The sequence below is a fragment of the Aythya fuligula genome, chromosome 6 (genome assembly GCF_009819795.1).
Source record: "Aythya fuligula isolate bAytFul2 chromosome 6, bAytFul2.pri, whole genome shotgun sequence".
NCBI classification, from domain to species: Eukaryota; Metazoa; Chordata; class Aves; order Anseriformes; family Anatidae; genus Aythya; species Aythya fuligula.
In genome coordinates this window covers 24,229,364-24,257,198 of record NC_045564.1, presented here as the reverse complement: position 1 = coordinate 24,257,198, position 27,835 = coordinate 24,229,364, and the positions used below count along the sequence as shown (strand labels likewise).

The following is a 27,835-nucleotide window of genomic DNA, read 5'->3' as shown; positions in this document are numbered from 1 at the left end:
CTTGAATTGGTATGGAACATGCTAAAATGTTGGTGTAGACTGGTTTAAGTTGCCTTGCTATTGTTTCGGGAACTATCATCAATCTCAGCCTTACTTTCTCAAATGCTTCTGCAATCTGTTTTCCCCATATTAAATATTTTCCACTACTGACTCATCATTGGTTGCTTTCCCAGTGTATGCAATGCTTAAGAGGGCCTGATATCTGCATAAACACCATGCTGGAAGAGAAACTAGGGTCATCTGAGAGAAGGGTGAAACTGCAGAGAAATTGTGCAGGACTTTATCAAGGACATCTGTCACTTCGGAGATCACGGTCAAAAGGAATGATCAAAATTGATTTAATTGACAAAGTCATTTAAAAACATTTGGGAAAAAAACTCTGGGGATTCTAAAAAAACATCTCCACACTATCAGCAGGATAAGTTAAATGATGATACAGATTTTTCTCTCATCTCTGATTTCCAACGTTAACAGGAGACAGTTATTATCTATGCACTATTTTTCTGCATATGAAGTTCAATTTGGAAATGCATAGATGCATCCAAATCAACATGATCTAATATTTGAAAAAATACTGTATAATGTCTGGGTAGATGATCTCATTCACTTATTTCTCTTTAAAGTTATCTGTTTGTTAAATTAGCAGATTTTCTACAGCATGAAAAACTGGGGCAAACATTTAATCAACTGCCCAGAAGACTCTGATTTCAGAATAAACTCACTTCACCTTCTTTGCAGATCACAGATCACATATTCTTAATGCTAGTTCCTTTGAGATCCCTTTCACTCAGTTACACAGGCTGTTGTAACTGTTAATTCCAATGACATATTTTTGCATGGACTTTTTTTTTTTTTTTGGTGTGTGTGTGTGTCATAAATAAACAAACGAATATGATAAATGTTCTATGTGGAAAAAGAAAATGTGGTCTCCTTTACCATGTCCTCAAATTGCAAATTGTCAGGGCATCCCATTTCTCACTCCCACTCAATGAAACCAATATTATATATATATTTTTAGTGTTATTCATTATTCTGCCTTTTCATTAGACCCCAGCAAAAAAATGAAAATATTTCTGCTCTGAGGAATAACCTACAGCAAGATTCTAAGTTATATCCATTGTTCTAATATTTTGATCTAATAAAAACAACTCTCCCAGTAGTGAAAGGTTGCCTTCTCTAGAGGCAGAACAGTCAAATCTTCACGACAGCTTGGCAGTAGAAACAATAACAAAAAATACCTTACTGCTGGCATGCTATGCCAGAAGAAAGGAAATTTTCCCCTGGCCCATTTATTAAAAGCTTTCTGGACAGATCATAAAGCTATCCTAAAACAAAACACTACTCAGAGAATTGTTCTGCTTAAAGTTGTGATCATATTGTTTTTAAATTCATCAGAAAGATGTTCAATTTAACTTTGGAAAAAAAATAAGAAAAAAGATATATTTGAAATAAAGTGAAATGGGCCTTATCCTTACAAATTAAAGAGAAGTTAGCAATAAAGCATTTAAAGAAGCTAAAATAAATTGAAATTGAAATTTTGGTGAGGCCAGAACAAAACCAAAAAAGGTTTACTTTCAGGGAATTAAAAAAAAAAAATAATTGGTGAAGTAAATTGGTGAAGATTCAGGGGGAAATTTAATTTAATATGCAGAATTAGAGCATCAGGACAAAAGAACTCTCTTTAAAAAGTTGGAAAAAAATATTTAAATCATTATAACAGACCTGGAAAAGTATAAAAAATAAATTGAGGATGGTAAAGCTGCAGAGAAGAGTAGGAGCTAGAAAATAATCCACAGTCCAATCAAGTGGCTCTTGTACGTGTAACTTGGATGAATGTGGAAGAAACTCCTTGCCCTTACAGATTCTAAGAAGTAATTACTGACAATGCACCACTTACATCATTTATTGTTTTGGCTTGGTTGCCCTAAAAAGAGAGGTCAATCTATGTATGGCTTGGAAAATATTTTAAATTTGCATGCAGTCACAACTGGTAAAAATAGTCAGTATATAAAGTAGTACTTGCATGTAACGAGCTGTTGTAAATCTTTTAGTTCTCAGGTACTGTTGATACCTCAGAGGCAAACTGGGCAGCATACATGCAGCCATGCAGCTTGGTATCAAGCGCTTGCCAGCCTAGGCTCTTTTTTTTTTTTTTTTTTCCCCTCCTGTTTTCTTATGATTTGCTAAACTTAGACTTTACACTCATTATTTCATTTAGCTATGCATATTTTTCTCACTAGTCCTTTCAAAAAACAAATCCATTATTGCTGTCACACTTGGAAGACAATTTGCATTTGATATTTTCTTGTGATCTCTACACATCCTGTCCCATATAAAAAGTGTTATATTTCAAACAGTTGTGCAGTTGCTCTGGGCAGACTACATTTTTCTCTTCAGCTGTCTACCACTTATGAACCAAAGAGGATTTATATTCCAAGCATGAACAGCAGATTCTAACATTTTATTTTTTATTTTTTTAAAACCACACTTTTCTCCTTTATTTGGTTATGGATATAAAGATGAGTGGTTAGTAGTATCAAGCTATCTTGTAGACAGGAAGGAAAAGTTTGCATTCAAATTGAGATTGCTATATCCAATTTGATCGTTAGGTAGAATACTGGCCCTAGGAGCATATATGGAATTAGCAGCATTAAGCTACCATTTATAATCCATTCAAGTTTGTATCAAAATGGTATACAAACTGTTATGTATCACAATCAGATGCAAGACAGGAAAACATTAAAATATAATGGTGTAATATAGGAGTCTTTAATAAAAGAAGTGTATTTATGTCTTTAAAATAATGATGTCCCTAATTTTTATTATTGTGATATTATTGTGATAGTTTGTTGTGCTACTGTTACTCAGAATCATCACTGCCTTTTATTTAAGAGCAGAGCTAGCTTTCACCTACAGAACCATAAATGGTTTAAATTCCAACTATTTGAAAAAAAAAATAGTTGGAGTTTGGAAGTTGGAAAAAACAAAACAAAACAAAACAAAAACCCCACCATGCTTATGCCTCCTTCTGATACTAATACAATTGCAGTTAGAAGCTTGGATGCAATAAAAACATGGTTGTACCTGAATAGGGACAGACTCAGCTGAGTTCAAAGGAGGAAGGTCAAAGTAGAACAAACATACTGAAAAATGGCAGGCGAGCACACTGCATACTGGAGGCCTACAGAAACTTGTGGTTTATTGACCTCTAGGGTACATTTTTTTCAGGAGACAATGTCTTTCTGGATAGCATGGTTACATCAATGGAGACGTTATCTCTGTTCCTGATAAAGTGTAACACAGACTTTGAAGTCATTTGAGACAAGAAGATGCTCTGAGTGATGTGGATGACAGCTAGGTGTAACTACATCATTCAGCAACTAAGGGAACTGCGTAGGGCATGGAATACCCTTGGAACATGAAGCTGAAAAGGTTGACCTCATGGGTAGGAGTTGTCCCCTCTTTGCTTCAAGACACAATTATTTAGTTGCAACAGTGATTCTACCCCAGTCTGCAAAGCAGAAACTGCAAAGTAGTCTTCAGAGAAACAAATGCTTTCCAATGGGAGTATGTCTGAGCTTTCATTCACATGTTTTGTGCTGTAAATAAAGCAGTGGCCTTTCTATTCTAGACATGGAGCTATTGGGAAGAACAGGCCAGGCTGTGGGAACATACCGATCTCAAGGTCATGGTTCATTTGCCCTGCCACCTTTTTGAGTTATCCCATTGACTCTGAACAACTTAAGAAAACCAGAGATCGTGTACAAATAATTCATTTTAAAACAATCCTAGAGGAAACAGCTTTATGGCAAAGCATGCTACTCTTTGTCCTTAAATCACACACACACAAAGATAGATAGTCTGGGGGAGTCTGCAAAAAAATCCATTGCACTTCAGGAATAACAAAGGTGCTTGAGGGTTAAGCTGAATAAATCTGTCTGGTGTTTAATAGATGTGACTCGAAACTGAAAAAGACCTTAGTCAAAGCATGTGGTCTCTTGGATCTCTGAAATCATTTGAAATCTAAGCAAAATACTGAAGTTTGGGTCCAACTCTGATATAGGAAGGGACTGTTAAGGAAGATCCATGTTCAATTGTTTAATTAGAACATGGGAGGAGCTTATAGAACCTGATAAAATAAAATAAAAAATCAGGTATAATTTTTTTAATCAACTTTTTACAGGCATTTCTGTGCAGCACTGGATCTCAAGGAACATCTTCCTAGTAGACAAACAATGAGAAAAACTGTGATTTTGTTATTTTAGGCATATGGATGCTAAAAACATTTATGATCTGCCCAGCTGAATGATGAGTGGAATCCGGCATAGATTTCCTTCCAACCCTAGAAGGTGATAAGGTACATATTTTGCTTAGGACTTATTTCTCCTGTGGGATCATGGTGCCAACCTGCTACTCTCTAAGCAGAGGCTCATACCAAAGGAGTGGGGGTAGCATATGATTCAGCATACAGTAGCAACACAGATTTTGTTGCAGCATGGTGAAAACTTCATTTAACGAAACCCAGGAAAACCATCTGCATACAATGTTGTCACTAGAGTCCCCTCCTGGACATAATGGAAAACTGCAGTAAGGCAGAAAAACAAAACAAAACAAAACAAAACAAACAAACAAAAAAAAAAAGCACACACACACACACAAAATCCCACTATCCTTCTTGCACACTACCTGAATATAAACTGATTTTCTTCAAAGGTTCTAGTGTATTATATTATGGTGAGTTAGAGTGCAGTATTCACAGCCATGCTATGTACTGATCAGAGTGGCATTTGAGACTGTGAATGTAAGTGGGTGCATGCACGTATTGCAGACCAGGGTGTTCCTTACCATTGAGAAGCCATGTGATCTGAGGCACAGGTATGCCTCCTACACAGCACTGCAGCACAAAGTCTTGCCCTTCACTCACAGTGCATCCTTTCAAGACACTGGAAAAGCATGGAGCAACCTCTTCAACTTTAGGCCCTTAAAACCAAAATGAAAATAGTTCCTTTAGCCCAAATTGACAAAATGACCTTTACCACTTAGTGACTTTTCTAGGTATGGTTAGGTGGCATGGCTGGGCTAATAGGTTCATCCTGTGACAACCAGAAAAAAAAAAATCAAAACCACAGTGATACGTTTTATTGGGAAATACATATCATTTTGAGTATGAACTGGTAGAAATAAGGGGTTCTTTCATAATCTACAAAGCAGGCGTTGCCAGCCTTCAAGCTGTTTCTTAGGTGGCAGTTTTCTGCTCCAAATTTCACCAGTTGCAGCCAATCACTAGAAGGGTATGCAACATATTGCCAGAGAGCTCAGTGCAAAGAAGGAGAATTCTTCTCTCTGCTTGTCTGTGTTCTCCCAGTCCCTCTCCCAAGTTTCCCTTGGTTGGCAGTGATACAGGGTGAAATAAGGATGCAGTTTACAGATGTCTCATGAGATGGAACGTGAGAGTATCTTGGGTATCCTTCTTTAACTTCAGGCACAGAAAATAGAGAAATGTTGCATAAACATGATCATAGCTCCAAGAGAAACCTAAAACCAGGTGAAAAGCTTAGAACTGAGGACAGGATTTACTAAAAAGCAAAAAAAAAGTCTTTCAGTAAGACCAGTAAGACAGTGCCTTCAAACTCAAAATAATTTGTTACTAGAAGCTATACTTGAATTTGGCAGCATGCAATTCTCATTCCTTCACTTTTCTTACTTGCTCTACTGCACAGGATCAGTTTGTGCTCACAAAACATTTCAGATATGCAGTGTCCTGCAGAAATGCTAAGCAACTCCAAGAGAACTACATGCAGAACAACAACAAAATCTTTGGCAAACTGTATCAAATACAAACATTAATAGAAAACTCCAATGGGGAACAGACCTCCCTGGGTACGAAGCATGTGATGCGAGGGTTTTAGTTATACAAACAACAAAAGCAAAAGGTCAGAGTGGAAACTGATGTAGAAAGTGGCTTGTCAGCTATCCCGCACCACATTAGTGTCAGAACTAGGAATCAGAATTAAACTTTACTGAGAAATTCCAACAGGAATTTTTTAGTCACCACCCTTCAGCAACACAGTAAAGACCAGCCACAGTTTTCAAAGTGCAGATGGGCTCACACTAGCTTACTTACTTTTGACAGTTAACAACCAGCTGGTGGAAGTCTGGCCTTTGGGGTTGAAAGCTGCACAGCTGTAAGATCCACTGTCTCCCAAGCAGGCTTTCTTTAACCGTAGGCAATGAACTCCATCTTCTTCATATATTTGGATATTTTCTCCAGTTTTAATAGGTGCACCCTCTTTGAACCACTCCACATTTGGTTTTGGTTTCCCTGAAACTAAACCATCAGGTCTTTGAATTTTTATGGACAGGTATTAGTGTAATTCCATTATTTGCTTTAGTATAAATTAGGTATAATTTACACATACATGATTATATAAACCTTAATGAGTCAGTAATACACTGTCTTCAAAAGACACTTTGATATTTCTGATCCTCCAAAACCTTTCAGCCAGTCCAGCTTTAAAATAACAAATGCTTGGTAACCTGAAAAACCACAGCACCTCTATCTGAAAATTCTTCCTCTAACAAATCACACACAAAAAAAATGCATGTGATATTAGAGAAGAAAAAGATATTTCTGCCATTCCTTCCTATCCTACTCATTTGTTTTCTTTGAGTACTTATCAGTACTTCGCAATCCACGGTTCCTACCACTGAAACAATTACTGTGGTTGTTCATTCTGGGACTGCACAACCTAGAGAAGAGAAAGCTGGAGACATACAAAGTAATTTCTCTCTCACTTGTAGGAGCATTTTAGAGTGCAATTTTAAGAAAAAAAAAAAGTTATAAATAATCTTCTACTAAAATTGTAATTAAAAGGAAAAAAAAGAAGCGTTCTAAATATACTTCCTGGATTCATCAAGATACAGCCTTCATTACTCTTTCAAGAGTTTGAAGCCTGGCCAAACTGTGGAGAAAACTCTTAAACACCATTTTAATTCTGACTTTTTCATTACAGCTGTTAGGAAGCACTCAGATCATCACTGGACCAACCAAATATGAAGGGCAATAGTAGAATCCCAAATGGAAATATATAGAGACTGATTGCAGTTCCTCACCTGACCTTTTCCACAGCAGATTACTGTGGAAACAACATAAAATTCACCATCTATTTCTGAAATGCTTTATGAGCAGGGCAACTTGCAGTGAAGGAGGAAGAACTTCCCTACTTCTGCACACAGAAGGGTAACCTGACTAACCCCAGGGCTCTGATGCCTTTCATCCCTTTACCTTTGCTCTTGAATTTAATCTCCTGTCCTTCTGATGCTTCCAGGCTCTCTGGGCAGCTCTCAAATTGAGGAGGAATTCCCAAAGGGTCCCTCTTCTCCTCCATTACAGCCTTCCGGGCTCCAGCTCTATTTTCTGCTTCTCTACTCCTTGGACCTACTTGTGCTGTCAGAGATGGGGTTTGCTGAGTTGTCGTCATGGGCTGCACAGTCCTTTTCCTGTCTTCACCCTGCCTGATGAAAGTGGTCTGGGATTCTGTCTTTGGTTCTGGTTGCACTTTGACAGGCTGTAGTGTGATGGTGCTTGAAGTTTTCTGCAAGACCTGAGATCCCTTTGTTCCTCCTTTAGGTTCTTGAAGAGATACTGCATTGACTTCTTGGTTCTGTACTTGCTTACTCTCTTTGGCTTCTCTGGAGATGTAAAAGGCCTCTTTCTTTGCTGACACCCTGTCTTTGGTTTCAATCATGAGTTCAGTGCTGCTGGATTTGAGCTCTTTGGCAATCCCATTGCTAGTTGCCTGTTTGAAATCTGAATTTTCAGCAGATTTAGTAGCAAATGTTGTTGGTTTTGATGGCGTGCTGAAGGAAAATAAGTTTACAGATATACGACTCTGTATAAAGTCTAATTATTATTATCAGCAATGATATAAATGTCCAAGCCCTTAGGAGGAAGATCAATTTGCCTTTAGTTATGTGAGTGACAAGAGCACTGCTCTTTCCCTCAGACAGATTAAAAACAGGGATGAAAGAGGTAAAGTGAAATTACTCATTAAATGTGATCAGTGCTCAAACACTGTCTCAACTGAGGAGTTTCTGGGTACAAATCCTCTGCTCAGGTTGTAACACATGTTTTGTGAGTCAGACACTAGCCTTGAATATGCTGCTAGAGAGTAATTACATGAGTCCCTGGAATATCCATAGTGTAGCACTATGGCATGCTTTAATAAATTGAGGCTACATGTAATTACAGTTCAAAATACCACATAAAATAGCTTCTTAGGGTGAAATTAAAATGTAAATTATGCAGTGAATTTACTATTTCTAATTATGGTGCCTTGGCAGAATAATAGAGGAGGGAGAAGTAGTGGAGTAAAAAAAATCAGTTGCATGGATGTAAAAACATAATCTGTGGTATTATTAGGAGGAGTTTCTCAGAACTATGATGGATCTGTTGGTCAGAACTTGAGGGACTTGAATTTAAGTTTCCTACATTGCAGTTGACTGCCCTGACCCCTAAGCTGTTACCTGTAGAGTACTGTGTCTGTCTCACACCTCCAAAAGCATAAATATTTTTCCAAGACAGAAACGAAACATATTTGAAATTCTAAAAGTCATTTCTAACCCAGTTCTGCTTTGCTATGATTTGTGTCACTGACTTATTCTCCCAGGGAGATTCAGGATTTTTATGGTGGTACTTTCTTCAGCCAGAGTTAAAGGCAATATAGAAATAATGCACATGAGATTTACAGTTACAACTGGAAGATTTTTACATTTTATGAAATATCCTTGATTTGTGAGTAAACAATGGAGGCAGAAATACTGTGAAGAACCCAGTACATTATGAATTCCAGCTGTGGGGAATCACACTAAACTTATTTTAAGCTACGTTCCTAAAAATCACACAGACCTTAAACAAGGTAGCACAGCATTTTCAGGTCCACTTTGCAACTGACATAGAGTCAGGACAACATAAACATGTACTTTTGAAATGCCATCCTTGGCACATGAGGACATATTTAACATCCTGAAGACTGTAAAGTAAATGGCCTTCATTAAAGTGTCTTACATAGGCAGCATAGTGCATTTCATTTCAGCATCTTCTGTCCATAAATTAAAGGAATTTTATAAAATGATTTCTTAAAATTCATAGTCATTCAATTTTAATTATCTTGATAATGTCCTAAAATATTTCTTTTTTTATTCCTTATTACTTCACCCTTACTTTTGTAGTCTATTTGCAAACAATATCAAATACTGTGGCCATAGTGTATTTTGCTTTTGACAGCAAAGAACAACCTGCTCATTAATTACTTGATACTTAGGGTTTGGATGAAAAAAAAAATAAAAACATTGACCAATTGGTACTGAGAGTATGTACTATTTATATGAGAGTATATGTGAGTGTCCTCACATAGCTTTTGTTCAGATTATACAACTTGTTGTTGCATGAAGGCTTGTGCTGTAAATGTCAAAATTAGTGCTGAGAAGGAACCATGGTATGACAAAGAAGTCTAGTAAAAACGTACCATAGTGGCTGAGTGTATGTGTCAGTCTTGTCTGGACCTGAAATAATAATAATAATTAAAAAAGAACAGGTAACTTATACATACAATACCACGCACACTCCCATAAATTTCAAAGATTATAAGTGAAGAACACACTTAAGATCCTTCACTCTTCATATCTTCAGTCCTTTGAAGTCAAGATTGACTACCACCATGTCTAGAGTTTATATAGAATACACCAAATGGCTCAGCTGAAACAGAAGTCTTGGTCCACTTTGAGACATTTCTAGGTCAAGTAAGCTCTCAAGACCTTTGAGAACTATGAGTCTCAAAGATTCTCTGTTGGAGGACAGAAGTAAAGAAGAGGTTCCACCTGAGAACCAGCTCATCAAGTCCTATGGGAACTCCAAAGAGCATGCAGAAGTGGGAGAAAGACAAACCATCAGTACTACAAACCATCAGTACTACAACTGAGCATGCCAACAATGAAACTGCAGTGGTACCCTGTTTAAATCAGCGTTTCTTCACTTTGAAACATCACCAGGAAATCTGGGCTAAGCTACATTGGCGTAGCTACATAAGCTACATAAGCTACCTGGAGAAAAAAATGAAGCTCTTGGAGCAAGATTGTAGAAATAAGTGACTGCGTGGCTATAAAAGAAAATTCAGTAATTCTGAACCACTTGATTTTCTGCTAGCATTTTGCAGCAATTTCTACTGCCTAATTTAATTGATAATGAAAGACTTCGGTATTATTGTGGTTAGGTAAGTGGAATCATCCAGTTAGTCGAGTACGTTGTAAGAGAGTGCCCTTTTTACTGACCTGTGCTAATCCAAGAAAGAATGCGTGCATTATTCAGAGATGTGGTCATCATCTGAAGCAAACATATACCACAACTGACCTTGTGACCCCAGTTCTGCATCATCTCTCAGGGCAGATGTACCCATTACATAACAGAAAGATCACAAGTTCAGGGAGAGCAAGTAACTATCAAGTTTCACGTTAAAAAAAAAGTGCTTAGTGAACTTTATGGCCTTTTCTATGAAACATTAGTTGAACAGGCAACACATAGAAACTTTCTACAATGGCCTCATCAGATTGGAACTTACAGATAAAAAAAAACACACACAGCTTTAAGTGGTAAAGGCTAGTTGTGGTTCTGAGGAGCCCAAATACAAATCCTTGTGTTATTTATGTTCTTGGTATCTTACAGAATGACAGCACTCACCAAAAATTTCTCTGCTGGGGGCATATATAACCTATTGATCTTGTGACTGCAGGTAAAGACAGCAGTTGTTGATTTAATTATTTCATTGGGTTCAACAACTGTTAAGCCAGCTGTTTGTCCACTGACTGATGAAATTCCTCTTTTGTGCAGTTGCTGAAGGCTTTATGATTTTGAGGCTAATGTAAAGGGTACCGTAAGAATCATCAAACTGCAAATTGAACTGTTGTATGGTAAAGCATATATGGAATAGAACATCCTGAAGTATTTATATAAATAGATTATTTTCTTTAACTGTAGGGAAATAAGACAGAGGGGATTTGGGAGTTGAGAATTTTAATCTCATTAAACTTCTTTTTATCTCTTACAGTTTTAAGTTATGCTCCTGTCCTTTACTTTCCTAGTTCTACAAATACAGATACAATTTTGTTTTCCAAAAGGTAGTTGGTATAAACATGCAGCCAGTGCTGTTATTCAATAAATACAAAATTAATTACTGTTTAGAATTACAACTGCAAAGTTTCTAGCCGAAGTTAAATTTTACGTTCAAAACATATGAAGATCAAAACCACAGTAAAAATGGAAAGCTGATTTTATAGAAAGTTATTACAAAGAAGCAATTAGACTGTTCATTGCCATTAAACCAACACAATGTTTTCAGCTGTAGCATGCTCCAAGCTATCACAGTACCATCTAATGAAGAGAGAGTAAGATGAAAAAAAAAGTAAATGTTTATATTGAAAACACAACCAAAGATTTTTCAAAGCAATGACAGTGGTTCATTTGTGCTCTCCTGTGGATCTGTCTTTACTGTACCTTGGACAGTGAGCTCTGCAGACACAGAAGCCTTCCCAGCACTGTTTGCCACTGTGCATGTGTAAATTCCTGCATCAGCAAGCCGAGCATTTTGGATTTCCAAGAACTGGATGCCAGTTTTCTCAAACATGTTGAAACGCTCACTTTGCTGCAACTGAATATCACCCTGCAAATATCACAAGACACCATGAGACAGAGAGCTGTTTGCAGGAGACGGGGAGAAAACAGGTTTGTTTGTTTGTTTTTTGGTAAAACATCAGGCAAAAATGTCTTTCTCCTATCTTTCAGCCCAATACCTTCAGTGAAAAATATCTGCATGATAAAAAAAAAAAAAAAAAAAAAAGAAAAAAAAAGTGCCCAGAAGTTCTTTAATTCATAACTGCAAGAGGCTGTTTCTCCTTGCATTTTGCCATCCATACATTTTGGTTTGTTTTTGACTTTTCATTATTTACCATATTCACATCCTTACAAACATTTTCTTTTGTTGTATGTTGGCTCAAATCACTGTTCCATTCATGTTCACTCCAGGGAAGTCAAACATCACATTAAGTAACAACTTCCAGCCTGAGGAGCATTTCTCCATTCTTCAATAGCTGTATCTCTTCATCAATATGCTGTATCTCTTCAGGAACTGGAAAAAATTCTACATGAGAGGACCTCATCAAGGGCCAGGTGAAGAGGGTAGCAGAAGGCACTAACTGTGCCTTAAGGAGGTATTGCTGCAATACAAATCCCTTGTGGAGACCAGCTGAAGGTGGGTCTGGATTTAAGCATTCTCTAACAGAACCCTCATGACCAAGACTAGCCACTAGCAAAGAATATATAGATGGGAGAAAGCCAGCTTTGACTCTGTTACTTCTGTCACAAAAGAACTAAACTTCATGAAGCTTTAAACTTATCTAAAAAAGATGTTTAATGTTAGAGTGCTCCTTAGTCTAACACATCGGGATATTATGCAATGCAATAATTAAAAAATCTGGAGCCAGGAATAGTGAGAAGTATAGAAGATCGATACAATTTACTTGCAAATTTGATGCATTCTCCTACAACTCCAAGATTTAAAATAAAGTGGAGTTTCTTTCAAAGGGCTACACTGGAGGTGAATCAAAACACAAGACTTTAAGGCAGGAAAACGTATATAGTTCTGTGCTTTTACATAGATCAGACAATCAGAACAATTGTTTCTTTGCTTTTAAATTCTATTCTATTTTAAAATTGACCAACTCATTCTGTGAGTAAATTTGCCTCTGCTTTAACATCAGCCATTATAGAGGATTTCCTTGCTATCAGGCACTACAACTTTTCCTATCCCAAGTTTAGGAAGGGAAAGATATGTTTCCTCCAGGATTTGTAAGGTACTGGTCAGTAAAAGTTCTGGGAAAAAGTGTCTATGAATTTGCTGCTCTCTGGGTGCTGTAAATCCTGTAAATCCAAAAAGCTGATTCACAGCAGGGGTTTGGTAATTGTATAAGCTTCTGTTCTTTACAACTTAAGTAAGAAAAGGCAGAAGAAAAAAAATAAGCAGAGTAAGAGATTTACACAAGAACTTACTCATTAGTTCTGAAATGTGCAGTTTTAATTTGTCCATGTGTTGGCTCTGCGCTAGCCAGATGTGGTCCAGTTGTCACATAAGCTCATTTTCATGGTGCTGAGGCAGGGCTGATACACCTGCCACTCAGCAGAACTCTGCAGTACCTTCCTGATGTGACCTGAAGTATCGTGGGCTCGAGCTTGTTTTCAGTTAGCCAAAGCACACACAATTACCTTTTGAGTCATGCCTTATGAATAAAGGTATAAAAACATGCTTCACAACAACCTGCCAATAAAACTCTGATACAGAGCAACAACACATTTTTACTTTACAGAGCAAATGAATTATTGAAAGAAAGCTTTACAGTGCTCAAAATAGGTGCTGAATTAATATTATGAAGGCCTAGAGAAACCCAACTCAACCAAAACATTGTAGTGATGAACTGAGGATAAGTTCAAGAGTGACAGGGTGTCTGCAGGCCAGCAATGGTGTGACTAGTGAACCTCTGAACAACACACCTATGGTATTTTACTGAGTAATATATGCAGACCTATGAGCATCAAAATATGTTTTTTTTTTAAGGACAGAGACACGAACAGGACTCAAAGAGCTGCTAGTAACAAAAATGTCATGCACTTAGTTCATTTGATTAGAGGAGCAATGTCAGATTATGGAATCATAGGGTAAAGAAGCTAACAGTGAATGGCAAAATATGTCAGGTAACCTCTACCAAACCTCAAAACAGTGTGTGAAGTACCAAAGTGTTTATTCAAGCTGCTGTTTACTATGTAGTCCCGAACAAAGAGAACCAAATGACAAATCTTATTTTGTACTGAGCTGCATGGCTGGAAAGCCTAAGTGAGTCTGGTGGGACTGAAAGCAGACTGCTGCAGCTGTGTAGCAGCTGCAGAGGGGAAAGCTGATTCTAGGCAGAGCTGCCAACTGAAGGAGATGTTCTTAGTGAGTGCTTCCACAGAACAAGGTTGCTTGTTTTCTGAGATGTAACAGCATTCTTGTATAACAGAGAACAAGAATAAGTCTGGAGTGAAACAGGCCATGAGTAGGAAGCATGTCCCTGCCCTACAAGCAGTTTTCTGCCTTTTTTTTTTTTTTTTTTTTTTTTTTTTTTTTTTTTTTTTTTCCAGAAAACCTGCAGACAAGAAAAAGTTAAAAGCTCTGGGAAAAGCTGCCACAACGTTTCCACTTGTCTTGACACCAATGCATAAGGCAACTGGTTCTTGAAGGCTGAAGGAGAGCAGGATGCCAACAGAGCAATCACAGTATTTGTTCTTCCAAATTAAAGAAAGTAATCGTAATTCTCTAAAATTATAATAGTTCCAGAAAATAAAAGGTGTAATCAGTGAAATATTTAATTATCATCTGAGCATTCTCTCACTACTACCAAGAAAGTGTTTGGAGATCCTGCATATGCCCAAAGGGGGCAGTAGGACTTAAGTCGTGTTTTTTTAATAGTCTAATGAATTTTAAGTGTTGCTTCTTTCTATATAAATATGTGTATTTTTGTAAATGCTCACAATTCCCCATTTTAATGAAGATCTGTAGTTGATAGCTCTGTTCTCCTTTATATTCTTTGTCAGACTCTTTTCAGCTACCAGTGTTCTAGCAGAGATCATACTGAATCAGATGAACTGTTGTTTATCTTAGACTTTTTTTTTTTTTTTTTAATTTGCAAAAAACAATCGTGCATGCCAAAAAACAATCATGTCTGACAGTTCCTAAGCTGTTAGTTTTCTTTCCAATTCAATTTCATTTCTTTGAAGGTATCTTCTTAATTCTAATGTAGAGGTGGAACCTAGTATAAATGAAACAGAAAAGGCTGCGACTGAGGTGCTGACATAGAACTTGGGAAATTTTCAAAGCTGTAAGAGACTCCTCTGTAACCTCAGACAAAGCATTAAATCCCTGCAGAGGGATAAAACAGAGATTGTGATAATCTTATTTCCCATCCCTTCTCTATTTCTCTTATCTACCTAGCAAGGTCTTTGAGCAAGTATTTCTCATACTTGCTATTTTTATGATAGAACTTTATACTCAGAAGAAAACTAGCATCTTTTTTGGATTTATTCTACATGAAAATTAGGAAGAATATGGCCCTGCTTGTACATAAATTCTTGCCATGATCATTTGCCATAATGCAGTATCAAATGCATTTCATTCTTTCAAGTAAAACAAAACAAAACAAACAAACAAAAAAAACCACTTCAGAACAGAAGGAGGACATTAATTAATTGGGAATTCATACCTTATACCAAGTCACTTGAGGCTGAGGTCGTCCTGTTATTTTACACGAGAATTTGCCTGTTTGGCCTTCACGCACAACAACTCTATTGGGTTTTGTAGCAAACTTGGGTGGACTCTCTCCCCAGATGCTTGGCCTATGCTCCACAGGAGGAACAGTAAGTCTTCCCCTAAAAAGGGAATCAAAATTCTGGTGTTACAGAAGAACTTCTAGAAGTTGTCCTGGATAAAGTAAAATTCAGGAAGCATTTTAAACAGGTTTTCTGCCAACAAGGATATATAATAAGCAGTAACCAACATTGTAGTTATCAGACTTTCAGCCATACACTAATTATTTTTTGGCCAATGGAAGAAATGCAAATGCTTGTGATGGCTGCTCTTGATTCCTCATGCAGTGAATGAGGATAGCATTAATGCTATATACCCTCATCCAGTATACAAGGATGTCCACATGAGTTGCCTATAATCCGAGCTGGACAAACTAAATGACAGGAAACACTGCATACATTTAGTTTTCACTCTTTTCTACCTTTTATTTCAAGCAAACTCAATCACTTGCAAGTCCTTTTCCAGATGGCTATTTACCCCATTCAAGAGAGATGTGTCAGTACCTCACCATTTCTACGTGTCAGATACCAACAGATACTATATTCCCTTAATCCAAGGTGCTGCCAAGACACGATGACTGCCATGTAGGCAAATTGAGCTTTCTAAGAAAGAGATGAGACTGTGATGAAAAAATATACACAGAGAAGAGGATCAGTAAAAATGCTTGAGAGAGAAGAGTGACCATAATAAGCTGCAATGGAAAATACTTCATTGTAGAATTAAATAACTGATAGCATGAGGAAGGCAACATTAAAAGCTACGTGTAAAGAACAGCAAGAAGGCTCATTGTGCCAGGTCAGGTCAGAGTAGATCACCCAATCAACCAGTTCTTCATAACAGTTACACCAAAACAGAACAAGTCTTTCCTCTAGCCTACAGTATGCCTACTGTGTTACTTGGAAATATTTAAATTATACTTGAATTATTATTTCAGTTGATTTTATTTCTTACTAAACAGTCTAGAAGTAGTAGTTGTTCTAGCTTTAAAAGATGCTTGACCTGTCATGGAAGATGCAGGGAAGGATTTCTGAATTTCAGAGAACAGAGACAGAAGGGTGCAAAACTGCAGCACAGATACAAACAGAAAGTTCTCTTTTCAGCCATCTGAATTCCTGTTATGAAGGAGCAGTAGCTGTATCAAGCCACTTCCTGACAGCCTTGAACATTTTACTGACAGAGCAGTTCTCATGGTATCTATTCCACTTGGGAAAAATGGAGATTTGGACTTAACACACTTGACTTCAGAAATGTTTGTTTGTTTCCAGATGTTGTAGCTGGCATTCAGCTCTGCAGGAGCTAAGGACTTTGAATCGATGAAGTTAGGCTTGCCCTGCCTCTGTGAGCCCAGCCATTCTTGCTATTCCCATTTCACAAGTGTGAGCGATCATGCCAACCAGTTATTCTATTCCAATGTCATGCTGTGCAGAACTGAGTCATTAACTACCAGGCTTTTCTTTCCTCCATTTTCCTCATTCTTGCACAGGCAAGGAGCCTTGGGGATACATTTCCAGCAAGGAATTACTGAGAACTGGACAAGAATCCAACACTTTTAATCTGGCCCTCAGAGTGAATCAGAGCTAAAGAAAAGATGCAATAGGCAGATGAAAAGAGAAGTGCATATACTTTAGAAAGAGTCATTTTACTTGTTCCCCACCAAAACATATTTGTGTCTGTTAAACAATATCAAAGCCACTGGACTTCTTACCCAGGGGTTTTAGCACTGGATGGCAGGCTGTATTTCTTCAAGGAGTTTCCTGTGAGCACAAGACAGAAAAAAAGGAAGTAAGAATTGTTGTCAATAACCTTAGGAACTATAGATACTAAAGGCTATGTAAAACATTCATTTCTTCAGGTTTCAAAAGTAAAGAAGGAATGCAACACCTGCAGCATGAGGTTATGTCACCCGTAGTCCAAAGTTAGGCTCTCCAATTTCAAAACCAGATTTCAGCAGAGTTAGCATCTAGCCCTTGGCCTCAGTAGTAACAACACTGCAGACTGTTCATGAAAAAAGTGTATAAAAAAAATATGACAATGCCTAATTTCTACAGTGTAGCACTAACTCAATTTAGATATCATAAAAACTCTGAAAGAGTTTTTTTTTTTTTTTTTTTTTTTCCTTCTTTCTTTCCTTCCTTTTTTCCTTCTTTCTTTCTTTTAATTATTAGTCCTGTACTAGCCCAGGAATACCTTTTCTTAAAAAAAATCATTCTCTTTTAAGCTCTAAAGTTCCTCTTGCTTACTGGTGTTGTGAGCAATAGACATATGTGTATGAAGTCATGTAAGCTCAGCGCCATCTACTGCACACAGCATTCCTGGTAGCTTCGGGTCAGAAAAAAATGGCTAGTGGCCTGGGATAGATTCAGAGTAGTAGCACTGATGAACAACTCTGATGGCCTTGAAAAAACACATTGTTCTAGCACTTCATAAGAATTTACATTAACTCTCAGATAGGACAGTCATGCAAGATGGAAAGACTAGACTGTGTTTCAGTCCATCATTTTTTCAGGTAGCAGTCAGCCCTGTATAGGTCTTTGCTGAAAAACAAAATACCTGTGCTTTGCTGTCTTGATGCATATATATTAGAATAAAGACCACTGTAATTAAACTCCGGGAAATTCAGTCATTAGGAAATACCATGGCATTGTTTTTAAACTGTAGCAAAGCCTAGGTCAGAAGAACTGATATAAAAACACTTTTAAAAAACTCCACCTCCACACAAGTTGTTTCTCAGACAGTTTTAAACTAGGGAAAAAAAAATATTTTGCATAATTTTTAAAACAGAAGGCAATAACTATCCTTCCAGACACATGCATATTTCAGTATGTACTCTGAGGATGTGTGTAAGAGATTTTGACTCAGAATATATCTAAATGCTGATTGCTTCAGGCCTGCTGTCAATTTTTGCTGTGCTTCAGGAATTCAATGCAAAGTTATGATCTGAAACACTCTGATATTCAGCAGATCTCCGACATAGCCAAATAGCTAAGAGAGAAGCAATACATTTGATTTCCATAATTCACTGCATCTCTGTCACTCTTTACATTAAAAATTTGGAATTTGCAACAATCTAATATGCATATTTTCTCTTAAAAATTTCTGGGTTTGATCTTAGCTGTTTCCACACTACAATAAGCATGCAATTACAACCAGGTGTGCAACTTAGCAAATGGAAGGGTACAGACAGAATTCCAGACACATATTGCCCCAGTGCGCCTGCCTGATACACTGTGAAACATCCAAGATTGCCATAATTTTTACTGTCTGAGAGGAAACGTTAACTTTCCAGGCTTTTATTTTTGTTCTAAGTGGAGGCTTCCATCAAAATTGCAAAGCTTATAGCAATGTCTTTAAGATGTGGTCTTTTGTTACCAATGCCATACAGATCTGAAGGTTAACACCTACTTTATATAGCTATAGAATAGGAGTTCCGTGCATATCATCTTAAACTGTTAGATTTATCTGGGAAAGGCAGGGCAACAATACATAGAGGTCTGATGAGACGTGTTGCATGTGGTCTAAGCTAACAAGTACAGACAAATGGCAGCTCTACCTGGTTTTATTTGCACTAGCTCCATCCTAGAAGCCTGACAACTGTCAGCCAATATCTGGTCCCACATTTCAGGAGTGAACAGAACAGGCTTATGCCTTTATGCCCCTGCTGGAGTTCTATCTCTATCGGAGAAGTGCACATCAGCCCTCTCTGCTTGCTCCCTCTTGCTCTGTCTTGCTTATACTGCATGTTCCCTAAGGAACATGACAGTGCAGTACTGGTGGGGCAGGTCCTCTTGTTAGAGCTTAACACAAAGGGAGGTCAGAAACAGCTCTAGTAACACAATGAATACCTCTGAAAGAGCAAGTCTAACTAAAGCTAACCAATTGTTTTACAAGCTGAAATTTAGCTGTCATACATGCCTTCAACAGAAACAACTTCATTAGTTTCATTTGGGAGTCACACATTGTTCTATCTGTTGCAAAACTGAAGCTTGATCTTAATATGGATGGCTCCCATTTTAAATATATTTATTTAGTGATAAAACAAAACTGTATTAGCCCACCGAGCCTCAGACTGGATATACTGGTAAGTGAAAATGTATAGCCATAGAGCAGATCAGAAAAAAAGCAGCAAGGATGACCCCTCATGTTAACATGAGCATTCAGCTAACAGCATGGGCAACTTTCAAAAGGGATCCAAAACAGTATCAGTTCCTCTTAAAGCCCCAAGAAGAACTGTCCATAAATAAAGCCAGGAAGGGAACAGTACCAAAAAGTTAAGAAAATAAGTAGTTTATATGTGAAAATGGGAAGGCTGTTGATACCACCACAGCACTTGGACTAGGACCTGCACCCATGTTAGAGTTGTGGCTATGAGAAAGGGATTTCTGTCTTCCAGACGTGTCACATTACTCTTCCAGTGACAGCAGCAATACAAGTAATGAATATTACTCTTGCGCCAATAAGAAAGCATGTATGTACTATTGTGATCTTAACCAGACAGGCAGTTTAGCAAACCTTGTTCATTTAATTAAACTTTATAATCATTGCAATAGCAGTATAAGTATCCTCTTACCTTCCACTGTCAGTTCCACAGTCACTTGACGAACCCCACCATCATTTGCAGCCTCACAGGTGTATTTACCACCATCGCTTTCCTGCACGCCTTTGATTACCAAGCTGAATATCCCCCGAATGCTGTGGTCTATGACATAATGGTCTCCTTCTGGGACAGGATGCCCATTTCTGTACCATGTGATGTGAGGTTCGGGGTAGCCTCTGACCTGGAAAGACGTGAGAGAGATCAGAGAAGAAGACAAACATAACAGATGATGGTATTAGGAAGAAATGTTGGACATTTAGCAATGCAGTGGAAAGTTCTTGACACAGGAGCTGTTAAACACATACTCTTTGCAAGCCAAATGGCAGAACATAATGAAATGAAGAAACTCTTGCATAAGTCAGACTGTTAAAATCATAAAAGTAGTGAGGCAGATAGATACTTGTGTAAAAGTTTCCCACTAGAATACTTCGTCTCCAGAATCATGGTGAGGTACTAACAAAGAATCCTCACACTTAGGTTCTCATTGCTCAGAGACTCAAGGGCAGAAGTGCTGTTATAGCTCTAACTATGCAGGACTGCAAGGTATCTAGACCAAACATTTCTAATTGGTTGCCAAGAATTAAGCTTGTTTTGTAAATCTGCATGTGCTGAGATGTAGTGGTTCCAGCCTACATGTATAAACAGGCAGGCAATTGCCACCTTTTGTCTTGATCCTTAAAAGCAGGAGATAAAGCATTTGAGAAAGAATCATTAGGGGCTGTTCTCATGTTATGGTGGCAGGTGGACAATAATGATATAGCTATATTCACACAACCACACTGCTACATTTAAGGAGCTTTGTGGTCTATTAGTCACCCAAAGAAGAGAATTCAAAAAAACAAGGCAATCCTATGCTCGTTAAACAGCAACCACGTTAATATATCCTTGCCTGCTACGGCATTAATCATACCCTTAGATCTGCAGACAGATTCTCAGTTGGCATAACCAAGAACAGTTATTGATCTTAATTAAGCTGTTGAAACCTGCTGAGGATCCATGTCTTCCTTTCATAAAAAGATGGGAAAAAACAGACATACACTTTTCCACTAATGAATTAACTCCTCAGGCAAAGGTTTTTCCTCTGCTTTATGAGAGATGCCATCAACTTTGATGGTTGGTTTAGTATGTGTTAACTGTTAGAACACTTTTCCTGTTGTCATAACAACCTCTGATTACATTTTCCCCCTTTTTTTTTTCCTATTCCCCCCACTCCGATATGTTAGCTCTCCATCGTCCAACTCTTTGATCCTTTGCCTAAATGTCATGAAGCAACTGAGTGGATCAAGATGAACTGGGATGAGTAATTGCTGCGGCTGTGTTTGCTCACTTGGAAAGTAGCAATGCTACATATTGAACTACGTTATCAAATCTTGGCAACTGAACAGGAAGTCCCTTCAACCTCCAGGTGGGCAAAATATTGATGACCTGTCTTGATTTGAAGAAGGCTGGGTTGTGGCTTGTCCAAATTCCTCCCAGCAGTCTCCTCTCAGCTTCAAATCAGCATTTCAGTTCTGCTTTCTTCTGCCTGCACAGCATTTACTTTCCAAATTACAGTCCTTAGCCAACCAGCCTTACCCACTCTTTATGTTCTCTTCTTTCAAAACCTTTCATTTTTAATCCAGCCCCACCTCACTCCAGCTGGGCTTCTCATCTGCCTGAGCTTAAGCTACAGCTGTCAGAAATTTTTCTCTTACCTTTAATTCCTTCGGTATCAGTTTAGAAAAATTTTGCCAGTGATGTGGCTACCCCTTCTTCCTGGCATTACTTAATATACATAGAGAGAGGACAGTAATGCTTGCCAAGAGCATGAATATGCTGAGTAAGCTGAATAAACTTTCCACTTCTGGTACAAACTTCTCAGGTTCTTTCTGAGTCTATCTTTATCTCAGCAAGAGCCATGTTCTAGGATGAACGCATTGTGGATCCCTGCACAACGGGGGGTCAATTACTGTTTAAAACTACCACAGCATCTTTTAAAGCATTTTGTGGCCATGCTTTTTCTTTCCTGTGCTTTCTGAAAAACATCAGCTCCTATTAGATCTTGTCCTCTAACATTACTGTAGCACATTGTTTTAGTGCTTAATCAGAGGTCAAGCTCCCAGGAAGGGTATCTTCCTCAGCACATCTAATTTTCATGAAAAGAAATTTGTGAAACATCAATATGATTTATTTTATTTTATTTTTTCAGTAGCGTAGCTCTTGTGAGTTGATAATCTGTTCATTGGTAGAGAATGTGACTTGTACCAGAAAACTGTTTCTAAGCATTACCTTGTCAACGCCCTCTTGCCTATCTTCTAATTTTAGATTGAGCTACCCAAAGCCAGAAAATAGATTAGAATTGAGTTTCTACCTCTCATTTCTGTTTTCTTTTATATTAAGTTAAGCTTTCTTTGAATTTGAAATATTTGAGGCAAAATTTCTTTGAAATTCCTATTTTAAGGATAGAGTAAAATAAGAGTACCCCTTGTATTGGTGTGAGGAAAAAACACCTTTTCAGTGCATTATATTGCATCAGCTTAACTAGTGGCAGTCTAACCACTGGTTACAGCTGCTGAGATTCTGCCCTGTGAATACAAGTCATCATTTGTACATTACTTAATCTATTTACTACTTTTTTTGAGTTTGCAATCATTCCTTCTGGTGTTTTTGATGATGTACTGTTTCATTGAACTTCAAAGGACCGAAGCACAAACCTTCCATCCCTTATGCCAGGGAAATATTGGGGTTGAAACAACGGGAAGCATCTTACTTCCATTTTCCTTACTGTTTTATCATATTCTTAAGTCCCTCTTGGACCACACAAGGCCATTTTTACCGGACTCTTCAAATTCAGGTAGACAACTATACATGCCCTTCCAGTATCAGATAGCTAAGCCAACATAAAGTATTTTTCCAATTCTTCCATGTATGTTTATTTCATTCTTGTTATGTCTGTACTATGTTGTTTATCCGCACCTCTACACTGAGGAAATGCCACCCAGAAAATTACAAACCCAGATGATCAGCATGCCATTTCTTTTCAAAAGGTTGAATCATTCTATTCCCAAAATCTGATTTTATTTTTCTTTCATTTATTGTCAAAAATGAAATAAGGGGAAAGCAGAAGTTTACTGAATTGCTCTGTTGCAAGAATTTATTTCAGGTTTGGGTTTGGAATGTGTTTCAAACTGAGCCAGCCTGCTCTGAAATACATAGTCTTGCCATAAAAGTGTCAGGGACCCTTAAATGTATCACTCGTTACTAGGTTTTGATCCTAATGGATCAATTCCAGAACTGCAGCAGGTTTTATATTCCTTCCCAACCTTTCCAGAGCTCACTAAAAACATCTGCCTTGAATAAATCCACAGCAAAGAGAAATTTATCTGCTTATTTAATGCCCAGCAGCAGAAGGCTATAACGTTTATTTACAGCTTGGTCTGTGTGAGCATTGCCAGTCCCAGTGAGGCTACAGTTTTTCTTTACCTTCAGAACAACACTAACAAGTGGAAAATTGACAGTGAGCAGCAAATATCTGCTGTGAGCTTTGAGTTCTTTTCTGGACCCTTCAACCACTTAGAGTCTTGTAAAAGACGATTGGAAAAGTCCGGTAAGGTACAACAGGTCTCCTGCTTCATGCATCAACACAGCAAGTGGAAAAAGCTGAGAGAACCTGTTGCCTTGTGAAACTTCCTAAGTGTGAAACTAAGATTCAGTCTGCACCCAGGTCTGGGGGAATGTCATTGAAAAGGGATGGCACCAGGTTCCCAAAGGAAAGAAATGAGAAGAAAAAAATACAACAAATGCATTGAAGTTATCCACTACAGGACAGTATTATTCAAAAATGTTCTACTACAAACTAGACTCTGTTGTCGCAAACCTAAAGGCATTCAGTGACAGCCAAGGCCAAATACATTCAGTAACCCTTTTCCCTGCCTGTTCTAAAGTGCAGGAAAGTTTCTCTAAAACTTGGCCTGTATCTATGCTCCATAAAACAGCTGCTTATATATCAATTCCAAAAACCCATAAATTTGCCTACTTTAATGTGTCACAGTTGCAGTAGCAGATTTGGGTAATCTGATGCACTCTTTTGGCTCATGCTTTTAACTTCCAAGTCAGATCCTACTTTGTAATAGCTGTCACTGCCTCCAGCAAGGTGAACAATGAATGCAAATGCAGAGCACTCAAAAACAGTCAGCCAGAAAAAGCAAAAACCTGAAGTGTAAGCAACTGTGAAACCTTGATGGGGTGTGTGTTATTGCTGAGTTACTCTTTGTGACTATAGCACTGTAAGGCTGTTGGAAAGGCTGGTGAATATTGCCTGACATATTCAAGTGTTACATTCATCATACTGGCTGAGATGTTCAGTTCTTGATGTTAAGGTCTAGATAAATGTTACTTTTTGCTGCTCAAGATTACAGCAAGACACAGGCAGTGAGAGCAGGAAGAAAACATCTACCAAAAGACTGTCTTGGATGGCAAAATCCCTCCAAAATACATCATATGTATTACACCAGATTCTGTCAGCACAGTGCTCACTTGCGCCACTACCTCTGTAGACTGCTTTTGCCTTCATTTCTACAAAATCCAGAGTTAAGACTACTGTAAGTAAACAGTTCAATCATTGAATAAAAGAATCACTTTTATTAAGATGGTTCAATCCACCTGAAGAACAATTAATTTCAAATTTATCTTTGAAAGACAAATATTTTCTATTCAATTTTTCATACCTGCATGCTATTTAAAGTGTAACTTTCTACCCAATTTGCATGCCTACCTGCCTTTTGAGGCATGTCCCCTCTGTAGGCTGTTAAAGAATGACAGCGTATGGTAGGTGGTATTTAACATCTTACAATCTGCACGTTTGATGCTTCTGCACCTAAGTGACACTGCTTTTAACACCTCATTCTTGTTGAGAAGAACTCTCTACCATAACTACCCACTTATAATTCAAAGAGAAAAATACAGAATATACTTCTAAGAGAAAAGATATTGATTTTTTTTGTTGTTTAAATTAAAATGTTCAATGGTAACAAACTACGTAAAAATAGACTTTTCCACATGCCTTGAAACTTTTAGGAATATGCAGTCCTCGAGGCTACCAAAACTGATGCACAGAGCCTACACTTCATTCATTGCTACACAGAGAAAGAATTTGTTAAAAACACTGATGGTTAGTTGTGCAGCTAATCTATTTGCAGTTAGACAAAAAATGTTTGGAGCATCATAACATGAAAACACAGTTTGCATTGAACCAGGTAACAAGGATACCTTGTATAATGAGAATGACGGTAATGAAAAATGTTTCCTAATGAAAAAGGTCCCCACAAAGCACATGAGAATAAACTGTTTTCACAAACACAGTGGAGAGGGCAAGCAATAGATTTTATCACCGGAAGGTTGCCATCAGTGTGAGCCTGTAAATACAGTTTGACAAACACCTATCAGGAATGAGACTATGAAGTTAACTCTGCCTTAAGAAGAAATGGATTAATTGAAGAATAATGGGAAACAGGGTTGGAAGAGACCATGACTACAAGATCATGTGCACAAAATTACAAAAAGCCACTACAAATGGTTGAAATGTAATCATTGGTTTGTAATCACTGGTTTTCTTCCTGCCATGTTTGACGTTAGTATCACTTTGAACATTCATATCATTCATAAACATATTTACCATGTATTATTTTATTTTTGGTCTTTCTAGTGATCTAGTCATTCCTTCTGCAGGAAAAAAAAAAAAAAAAGTGGGGGGAGAGGGGGAGCACAAACAAATCTGCTCAGAGAATGTTGTAAGAGAAACTGGCCAGTGGGTTGGTAGATGATGTCTGACAGCAATTAACTCCTTTAGAAGAACAGTTTGTTTGTTTGTTTATTTGTTTTTGCTTATTTGTCTGGTTTCCTATCTTAACATTAAAGAATGCCACAGAACGAGGTAACTTTTTGTGAAGGGCTTGCAGTTATTCCTCTGTCCCATGCCTTCAACCAGAAATCGGTCATTTCTGGGAATGACAACTCAAGAAAAGACCTGTAGAGATCAGAAGTTATAAAGGGATAGAAACAAGATAGCCTCACTTATACGTGGCTGCTGGGCTGCTGTTACCACTGAGCTTCTCCAAAAAGTGTGCTTTGGACATATCATTAGATGTCTCACCAGGAGGAGATTCAAGGGAGGTGCAGAAAACCTTTCAGAGCATCTGACAAACTTTGATCTTTGTTCTGCAGCCTGCAGACAAAAGTCTAAAACAGAAAAAAGGGGACTTGGCTTACCAAACAGTCATTACGAGCGGGACATAAACTGTCCCTTTTGCAAAACTTGAATCCATCAGATTGTATCAAGAAAGCATCAGAAGGAATGTGATTGAGCAGATGACAAATTCTGTAATTGTAATTCTATTCAAAAAAGTGTAGATAAAGGAATAAACAATGTATAACACTGACACTTGAAATATGTCAGAGAAAGTATAGCATACCTCTTCTTCCAATGTTTAGATATCACCAAAATGGAAAATTATTCACTTTATTGCAAGTTATGTATTAGATGTGCTCATCTGAAATTCATATATCTAAAGACAATCCAGGGCCCTCCTGTAGCCCCAAGAGATTCAATCTAGACAGTAATAGCTGTTCTGTGGATGTGGCTCATCCCACAAAAGGCTCATCCTAAGGCTTACAAAAAAATATTTCCCATAGTCATTAGACTCTAGCCAGTGTCCTTTGTCTGCCTTCAATCAAGAGCCAAGATTTTTTGCGTCTGGATCTTGACCTAAAGATTTATGAAGGGAATCAAGTACTTGAGAGTGGGCTTAGCAGAGGATGCTAAGAACTGGACACACCACAGTATGTGCTCTGTCCAGCTTGTTCTGTAACAAGAAAAAAAAACAACACTACTTCTTGTTTTATTAGTTTACACTTGTGTGAACTCTTAACGTCAATCTTAGGAGAAAAATAGTACAAACCTGTGGAGATTGCTATATAAACACCATGAATATGACCTCATCTAAGAGGTGATATATTTTTATGTAATTCTGGGGGGTTAGTGCAGATGGGAAATATGGTTCTGGCCAGTGCAGCTTTTTTTGCAAGACTTGTAACAGTGTTTTTGTCAGGTTCTAACTGCAGTTTGCCATAACAAATGAACAGCATATGTTCTTGATAAAGGAGAGTGGACATGATACATTGTTAAGCTCCTTCTGAGATTTTAAATACACACAAACCACATATCAAGAATAGTTTATCCATTTTAAAAACTTACTTCTAGAACAGAGAACCTGCCTGTCAAAGTTAAACATGAAAATGTTAAATATTTGGGGACCTAGCTACGACCTTGCAAACAAAACAAATAACTTTGAGTCTCTTACTTCTTCAAATGAGCAGGCTAGAATTACAATTACAAATTACAAAACCAAAACTGGAATATGTTACTAGGACTGAACATAGCTCACCTCAAAGCATTACCTGTAGTACCTACAAGAAACAATAATGGTCTTTCTGTAAAGTTTGGGTATATATATACACGTATATATTATTATTATTATTATTATTATTATTATTATTATTATTATTATTATTATTATTATTATTATTATTATTATTATAGCTGAACACTTACATTACATCTGGTGTTTAGTGTTCTTGTTCTATATCTATACAGACTTCATAAATTAGTTCTTCATCCATAACCTTTACTGGAATGCTAGTCTGAAGACATCAGTCTTTACAACTGGTGTGTGCAGTTTTCTGGTTCTTCTCCAAAATGGTACAGAGAAGGGACAGAATCATGACAACACAAGAATTCAGACTACTGTCTTGAAGAGAG

General features: G+C 37.6%; 1 protein-coding gene across 6 annotated transcripts in view; it reads right to left on the bottom strand.

Annotated features, from left to right (window-relative positions):
• Window positions 1-27,835, bottom strand: part of MYLK (myosin light chain kinase) — a 204,298-nt gene that overhangs the window by 101,562 nt on the left and 74,901 nt on the right. For 5 of the 6 annotated variants that reach the window (XM_032189767.1, XM_032189771.1, XM_032189765.1 and 2 more), the window contains 8 exons: window positions 20,014-20,221; window positions 17,152-17,200; window positions 15,343-15,508; window positions 11,549-11,714; window positions 9,528-9,564; window positions 7,286-7,860; window positions 6,125-6,328; window positions 4,846-4,980 (listed from right to left, as the gene is read on the bottom strand). In XM_032189767.1, the coding sequence (XP_032045658.1) occupies window positions 4,846-4,980; window positions 6,125-6,328; window positions 7,286-7,860; window positions 9,528-9,564; window positions 11,549-11,714; window positions 15,343-15,508; window positions 17,152-17,200; window positions 20,014-20,221 (1,540 nt within the window). The remainder of the gene's footprint in view (window positions 1-4,845; window positions 4,981-6,124; window positions 6,329-7,285; window positions 7,861-9,527; window positions 9,565-11,548; window positions 11,715-15,342; window positions 15,509-17,151; window positions 17,201-20,013; window positions 20,222-27,835) is intronic. The other variant, XM_032189769.1, reaches the window with a different exon arrangement.